The sequence below is a fragment of the Setaria italica genome, chromosome IV (assembly GCF_000263155.2).
Source record: "Setaria italica strain Yugu1 chromosome IV, Setaria_italica_v2.0, whole genome shotgun sequence".
NCBI classification, from domain to species: domain Eukaryota; kingdom Viridiplantae; phylum Streptophyta; class Magnoliopsida; order Poales; family Poaceae; genus Setaria; species Setaria italica.
The window spans coordinates 36,537,623-36,546,303 of record NC_028453.1 but is presented as its reverse complement, the minus strand read 5'-3'; the positions used below and the strand labels follow the sequence as shown (position 1 = coordinate 36,546,303).

Sequence of the window (8,681 nt, the reverse complement as noted above, 5' to 3'; positions counted from 1 at the left end):
GGTGAAGCAATGAGGAGAGGCTAACTTGGTGGTGGCCCGGCTGATTGATGGAGATCTGGTGAAGCAGGGCAATATTGCTCACCACCCTAACGGCGACAAAAGAAACATATCCGTGATGTGGAGTACCGTGGTGGGCGTGGCGAGGCCTGCGCGTGCGGTATTTTCTTCGAGGCGACGAGATCGAGGTGGAGTCCAACAGCGGATGTGGCGAGACCCCCGCGCGTTGTGTTATCGTGGTGGCGACCGCGAGGCAGCCTGCGAGAGGTCCGAATTCAGTGGTATCACTCTGTCAGGTGGAGTGTGGTGTTTGCAGCGGCACGTCGGCGGAGGGTCCCGTCAGGTTCCATGTCGATGTAGGGTCACGACGGAGGTTTCGGCGACTACATGAGGGTGAATGTTGGTGGGTGCCGCAGTAAGCTTTGTTGATGCTGCCGTTGGAAGGCGGAGTCAAATCCTAACTGCAGGCGGAGTCAAATCCTAACTGCAGGCGGAGTCAAATCCGCTTGAGATGTGTTTGAGTTCGGCGCGTGTTGATGTCCCAATTCAACCGACCGATGTGTTGTTTAGTTGAGTTGAGTACTATTACGTGGTACGATACATGTTGATGACCCATTGATGACCCAAACCAACCTGTCAGTATTTATCGTTGTTTTTTTTCATTTTGTTGTATTTGCTCAGTCTGCGATTCATTTTTTTTAATATAATCGACAACTATCCTATCTGGTTCGTTTTAAAAAATATCAAAAGTTATGTAAATTTTAAAATCAAAAAGATTTCGTAGCTTTTCACGTAGGGAGTAGATTGTACGTGAGGAGCTAGGTTATGCCTCAAATGTTTATAATTGTGGGTAAATTTTTAGCGTAGAAAATGCTTCCATATGTGGAGACTGCCGTACCCGTACGTCTAGTCCTCCCTGATCTGACATTTTCGACCAAATTTGCCATTAGATTAGGAGGTGTTTAGATCTTTAGTCCAGACTAAAATTCATGTCACATCGAATATTCAGAGATTGATTAGGAGAACTAAACATGAGCTAATTATAAAACTAATTACACAGACAGAGGCTAATTCGCGACATTAATCCATCATTAGCACATGTTTACTGTAGCATCACATTGTCAAATCATGAACTAATTAGGCTTAATAGATTCATCTCGCAAATTAGCATACATCTGTGCAATTAATTTTGTAATTAGTCTATGTTTAATAGTCCTAATTAGTATCTAAACATTCGATGTGAGTGATAGGAATTTTAGGAGGTTCCGAAGAATCAAACACCCCCTTAGCATGACGCTGAAACACCCCCTTAGGCTCCGTTTGGATAGTTCCTGGTAAAGTTTAGCACCTATCACATCAGATATTTGGATACTAATTAGAAGTATTAAATATAGGCTAATTACAAAACTAATTGCACTGGAGTCTAATTCGCGAGACGAATCTTTTAAGCCTAATTAGTCCATGATTTGATAATGTGGTGCTGCAGTAACTATTTACTAATGATGGATTAATTAGACTTAATAGATTCGTCTCGCGAATTAGCATAGGGTTCTGCAATTAATTTTATAATTAGCCCATGTTTATAATTAGCAGTCGACGTGAACGAGACGTGTGGGTCTCCCCTCTTCGTTTTTAACACAAATGTAATTCTTTCCATGCTATCCTCTGCTTAATCTCCAAGGCAAACGAGGCACAGAATCATGTAACTCATCTAGAAGATGTGTTCTGCTTTCTTGTCTCCGAGAGACATCAGCTGGCTGCTGGCATGACTCCAGGAACGCAACAAAATAACATAGGCCGGAGTTTGGTGCAAAAATGGATAAGGTCTAGCATCGGATTCAAGCATCAAGCGTCAGAAATTGTCTATTTCTGAAGCATCAATCTATGAAGGCATAATACCTAGATAATGCAGGACAGACACAATAAACTTATATTTAACACAATCTTACATATCATGCGACATATGAGTGGATATTCTTTTTTCATTACTTTTCAATGTGGATGTAACATCAGATGTGCCTCCTGCATATCCAAACAGCAGATGCCACTCCTGTGAGCAAAGAACCAGTCAAGCAAAAAAATCCTCAGGGGATTGCAGTGAAAAGTTAAATGCAAATTTGATTGAGTAGAATATATTTTTATCAGTAAAAATGCCAACATGATAGTGTGCAGTCATCATGTATGAGATTATGCAGAATCAGGCATTGCTTGTGCCAACCAAAAGATGCTCTGATGGCTAATAAACAACATTTGCCAAGACCTTGTATCTAAAGTAAATGACTAAAAGACAACGAGATCAGACCATATTTAGAGGCAATTGTAGTAGTCCCATGACACATTCACCTAACAAATCAATAAAATACTTGCAGAGATGTGGATATAACTTTGAAATTGCAACTGCAGAGGTTAAGAAGTCAGGGAGTCCACAAACAAATGGAAATGTAACACAAAATAAATGAAAATATGATTTTGCCAAAAAGAAAAGACACTGCAGAATGTAATTCTGACTATTGATTCAAGCTGCATAACTGAAGATAGTAGTGTGGTACCAAACTGTAACAAACTTCATGTGTTTTTAGTTGCATCATACAAGTACGAAAGCACACCATTTTTCTTCAAAAATCTGTGTCCAGGATAAACATGATACGGCATCTTAATATGATGGAATAAGATTGATTTTTACGGTAAGGTTACAGAGCTTTATCCTAACTTGAACAATTCTGATGGATCTCTGCATATCAATTATCACAGAAACATTGTTGTCAAGCTGTTTAAGGCGAGGTGAGCACATAAAACTAAACATAGGGTGGATCAAATAATTAACTTTCTTAATCATTGTTAGATGTATATGTACTGTTGATATTTTACCTTTTCTATTAGGGGGTTTTGTGTATATTTACCCCTCCATGTACCTGTATATATATGGGCCTGCTAGTGCCCCTATTATGAATACAAGTGCTATTCCTAACAATCATCACCGCAATATGGTAGGATAAAAACTAAACTGAGAGCTCTAAGTTCTATTGTACTCAACATATTTTAAGGTGCCAGCAATAGAACCTTACCAAACTCATTACAAAACAAAAGATGGGTTTCATCAAACTTAAAACGTATGATCCACTTGTGCACAAAGTCTAGGCCAATCTGTAAATGGGTCAAAAGCAAAAGTAAAAAAAAATACCTTAAATACACTGTTGTAGGACTGAGATATCATTTATTCCGTTTGCGGGGATGCATACAACCAATAAAATTGTTGGCTGGATGAGTTATACCCGTACAGAAGTCACAGTTTTTAAGATCCCCTGCATATGAATTCCAAAGAAACAATGTGATATCAGATGAACACCATTATAAAATGGGAAAAGAAAAAGGAAAGTGCAACAAAAAAAACTGCAAGAGTAGCAACTGAGTATGAATATACACAAATACTCCTTTTTTTAAGAAAACATAAGGAGCACGCCCCTGCTGGTTACAAATTAAATTAGAGAAAAACTGAACAGGAAGAACAATAAAAGAACATGAAAATGAAAGTACTCAGAACATTAGTTTGAATCTAAACAAATAGGTTGTTGTGTGGGGACACACTTATCGGAGGCAAGCGTTCCAAGTTGGAGTCATCGGCTATAGAGGAAGTTGCAAGCAGCGGGGGTATTTATTCTTTCTTGAAGTGAGATGTTCTACACGCATGGGAGAAAATATTCACTCTAAAACATCCCATAATTCCAATTTTTTATATATTCATAAATAGTAATACCTTGCATGGAAGCGATTAACATGTGAAAGGCCAGGTGCCCAGATTAGTAGGATGCCCCAATCGATCTGCAAGTTCAACCTCAATGAGGACGAATCAAGTGATAAACTCAAGAATCAAGAGGTAGGGATTAACTCATGAATAATGAATCGAGATGGGCCAAACGGTACGGCACCCTGCCGCCGCCACTACCGGTCTAGGGAGGACGGAAGGGAAGGGGTGGGTAGAGCGTGATGCTGCGATCATCCCAACCAAGCATCACCACACGTAGTACGCGATGCGCAGCGTCGCGGATCGCGATGAGTTTCGAAGGTGGTTGCGTGGTGGTGTAGTAGGACTTTTTTTGCGTTTGCCTGGCAGCCTAGCGCACTGGCCGAACTGGGCCATAGACACAGCACTGCTGGGTGGGCTGAGCTCGGAGATTTCTTTTTTGTTTACCTTATATTACCCTAGCCCGTCACACCTACTAGCTTGTACTGTGTTTGTGTAACATTTTGGGACTTTCTAGCGCCCGGACGTCTGATGGGAGACGTTCCCTTCGAACGGTGGGCCCAACAAAAGCACGAATCATCTGCCACTAATAGATTCCCATCTGATGCTCTAATGGTCTGTCGCAATAGGAATCGATAATGTCTGCAACATCATAGATGGAAATGTGCAACATCAAAAATATTCTAAAAATATTCTAAAGTAGTTCATTGCATTGAACCAATTTTAAAGAAAAATCCCACCAAAACATTGAAATATGCTTGATGTAATAGTGATCAAAATAATCTACAACACTCAAAATATCTCATCGCAACATTCATAAATCAAAGATGCAACACCTTCAAACAACAAGTGCAACATCACCGTCAATTCTCCCATTGCAACATCACAGATTGTCCTTACAACATCTCAAAACATCTTTTGTAGCATGAGAAATCATCAGTTGAAACATTCGAAATCAGCTAATCAATCATCTCAAAATCTCGTATTGCAACACGAAGAAACAATAAATGCAACATCTTAAATCTGTTGGTGCAACATCCATATAATTCACCATCCATAAATCACATGTTGCAAACAAAGCACTTGAAAATCCCTCATCCTCCTTGCTACCCATCGACGGCACCGAGGACCGTAGTGAGGCGATCATCATCGCTTCCATTACTTCCTGCCCCACCGCATCGCTGCTGCTCCCCACCACAATACTGCCTCGCTTGCAACAGTAGAGAAGGATGCCTCACAGATGTGGTAGACACATGGTCCTCAATGACCAAGACCACCTCGCGCGTCGATTGAGATGTACATGGAGCATGGGGCCTAGAGACAATGCTCCACCGTATGTGCCCATCAACGGTGACTAGCTGGAGATGAGGAATAGGGCAACATCATCAGTGGGTGGGAGAGGAGGAGGACGTGGGTTGGGTGGAACAGCAGGAAGTGGAGCAGGCTGGGGAGGAGCTGAGTGGTGATGAGGAGCACAAGTGGAGCAGGCTAGGGAGGAGCCGAGCGATGGCGGGGAGCCGTGCGTCGGCGAGGCACCATGTCCTTCGTCTCCAGGTGGAAGAAGAGCAGAGATAAGATGGGATGAGAGAATGAGTGGTCAAACGCTGGGGAAAATATCTACTGGGCAGATGTGGATGGGATACGGCCACATAGACGTCCGATTTTACTGATCGGATCGGACGCACGATGCTGAGCATTACTATAACATTTTTTATACCTGCTCTAAAGATGGTTTCTATAGTACAGTAGTGACCATTGACCAATTCCTAGGGCCCCGTTTGAATCCAATTGTGGATTCTAAAAATCTATATTTTGGATGGATTCTTAGAATCTATATTCTAAGCAAAATCTGGATGGTGTTGTTTGGATCCCTGAATTCTAGAAGCTGATTTTGTGGTTGTTGTTGGCTAGATACCTTTAATGCCCTCACTGTCATTTGTTCCTCAACATGGGAGGGTCAAGTAATTACCTGGAAGGACAAGGGCAAAATGGTAAATTGTACAAATAGAATCTGGCAAAATCAACTCATGGCCAGCTTCTGGGATTCTCAAAATCCAGAATTTTAGCTTCTAGAATCTGAGCAATCTGCTCTGTTTGGAGCCATCCTAGATTTTAGCTTCTGGATTCCGAGAATCTATCACAATCCAAACGAGGCCTAGATTGTATTTTGTAACATTCTCCCATCTTTCACGAAGCTTCTCAAGATCTCATCCATCTATACGATACACTCTCCGGCTCCAAATAAACCTCTTGCTACCGTATACATGCATGCATTCGTCATTGCTTGTGTCAGAGATAGTCCAAGTGGTGGGAAAAGAAAAGATGACATCGGCGGAACCCAAAATGCTACTTGGTGGGCAGCCTTTGCTGACGGCTTGGCGCTGGCTGCATCGTTGCAGAGATGCGGAAGAAGCGGAGGCGCTAGCATGCCTGGAAGGAGTTAGGGGGTGTTTGGATACGAGGTGTTAAACTTTAACACTGTCACATCAAATGTTCGGATGCTAATTAGGAGAACTAAATATGAGCTAATTATAAAACTAATTGCAGAACCCTATGCTAATTCGCGAGACGAATCTATTAAGCCTAATTAATCCATCATTAGCAAATGGTTACTGTAGCACCACATTGTCAAATCATGTACTAATTAGGCTTAATAGATTCGTCTCGCGAATTACACTCCATCTGTGCAATTAGTTTTGTAATTAACCTATGTTTAATACTCCTAATTAGCATTCAAACATCCGATGTGACGGGTGTTAAACTTTAACACCGGTGAGCCAAACAAGCCCTTAGACTAGCAGCAAGATGGCTGTATAGGATATGATCATGAAAGCTGATTGTTCGACAGTTATTGATAAATTAGGAGCACCTGGTGTTGACAGGTCGCTGATTGCACCAATCATCCTTGATATTAGGCGGGATAGCATACAGCTGCATAGTCTACGTTTTGCTAGGATTTAGGAGAGAGCAAAATAAAATTGCGCATGAGCTAGCTCATCTAGCCATTCGCTTGGGAGAGTATCGTGTTTCTTTTATTTCAGTTCCTGAGTGTATTAACACTCTAGTATGTAATGAATCGCCGTAAGCAATAAAGCTCTTCCTTTTCGGAAAAAAAAATGTTGCTGTCGTCGGCCCAGCAAATGAAACAAATTAAACAGGGCATCATATGTTGACGTCATTGCTTAGGCCAGTTGTAGATATATGCAATATATATACTACGGAGTATTAAATAACCTGATCATCATCTATCGATTTGATATCCTACGAGTCTCACTTGAGTTGTACCATTCGATTCTAACTGTGTAACATTCTCCCATCTCTCACGAAGCTTCTCAAGATCTGATCCGTCCAACAACAATCCTATCTCTCCGGCTCCAAGCCTCTTGCATTTCACATATGCTCGCAATTGCATTCGTCGTTGCTTATGTCAGAGGTCAGTCTAACTAGTGTGAAAAAGAGAAGACAACGACAGATCCTTTCCTTTCCTTGGAGAAGACGCAGCACACCAACTCTGACCATGCACAGAGACCCACTCTAGCTTGCTCAACCAAACGTCCCCTATAAATCCACCAGCAGCAGCTAGCTAGCAGCTAACTCACTCATCTGTTTCGCTCTCGCCAAGCTTAAGACACAAAACCCCACGACGAGCTATCGAGGCAGCAAATAAGACATCTGATCAGGAGATGTCGTCGTCGTCGCAGAAGCCAGCACAGGAGGCGGCGCCGGTGAAGCTCATCACGGCGTTCGGAAGCCCGTTCGCGCACCGCGTGGAGGTGGCGCTCGCGCTCAAGGGCGTGCCGTACGAGCTGGTCGTTGAGGACCTGGCCAACAAGAGCGCGCTGCTGCTCGCGCACAACCCCGTCCACCGCTCGGTCCCCGTCCTCATCCACGGCGGCCGCGCGGTCTGCGAGTCCCTCGTCATCGTCGAGTACGTCGACGAGGCGTTCCACGGCGGGGCGGCTCCGCGGATCCTCCCCACCGACCCCTACGACCGCGCCACCGCCCGCTTCTGGGCCCAGTTCATCGCCGACAAGGTGCCTAATCTTCTTTATTTCAGTAATCATCCCACATCAAGCACGCATGCGAATCCAGAATCCTAATAAAGACCTGAACATTTTTTTCTGCGCAGTGCTTGAAGCCGCTGTGGCTGTCGATGTGGGCGGACGGCGAGGCGCAGGCGCGGTTCACGAGGGAGACGAAGGAGAGCCTGGCGATCCTTGACGCGCGGCTCGATGGCAAGAGGTTCTTCGGCGGCGACGCCCTCGGCTTCGTCGACCTCGCCGCCTGCACACTGGCGCACTGGCTCGACGTGCTGGAGGAGGTGGCCGGGGTGCGCCTCGTCGGGGATGGCGAGTACCCGGCTCTCCGCCGGTGGGCCAAGGAGTACACCTCCGACGAGACAGTGAAGAGGTTCCTGCCGGACAGGGAGGAGCTCGTCGCCTTCTTCGCCGCTAACAAGGAGAGGTACACGTCCATGGTCAGGGCAGCGCTGCAGCAGCAGTAGCTCTACCTCCACTCCATCCTGCTCGTTGGATACTTGTATTCACGGATCGTATTGCATACGTGTGATGTATCAATTTCCAGTACTCCACTTTGTTTCTTTTTTCGAACAATTACTCCACTTTGTTATGCTGAATTTTGTTTTTGTTGTATGGAGAGTCAGGTTTGAGCCTTTTGTATTGTGTGTGGAGAATGGTTGGGACACTAAACGCTTACGAATAGTGCACTGATTAGTGATTGAGCAGAAATAAACGCATTTTACCATCTCCCCCAATTATCAATGGCAGATTTCATTTTTGTTTAAGTAGTTCGCGCAGAACCAATGTTTTAAATAGCGGGCGAAGGAATTTAGCGGTAAAACTCTAAAACAGCTGATAGCGTGATATAGCGGAGTTAAATGGGACTATAGCGGAATATAGCGGCTAAAGGGTAAATAGCGGTA

At 43.9% G+C, this 8,681-nt stretch overlaps 1 protein-coding gene across 1 annotated transcript; it reads left to right on the top strand.

The window, feature by feature from the left end:
* Window positions 1-7,348: 7,348 nt before the first annotated feature.
* Window positions 7,349-8,513, top strand: LOC101758250 (glutathione transferase GST 23). Its single transcript, XM_004966047.2, has 2 exons — window positions 7,349-7,773; window positions 7,869-8,513. Exons 1-2 carry the CDS (start codon window positions 7,423-7,425, stop codon window positions 8,241-8,243), a joined length of 726 nt encoding a protein of 241 aa, XP_004966104.1. The 5' UTR covers window positions 7,349-7,422; the 3' UTR covers window positions 8,244-8,513.
* Window positions 8,514-8,681: the final 168 nt, after the last annotated feature.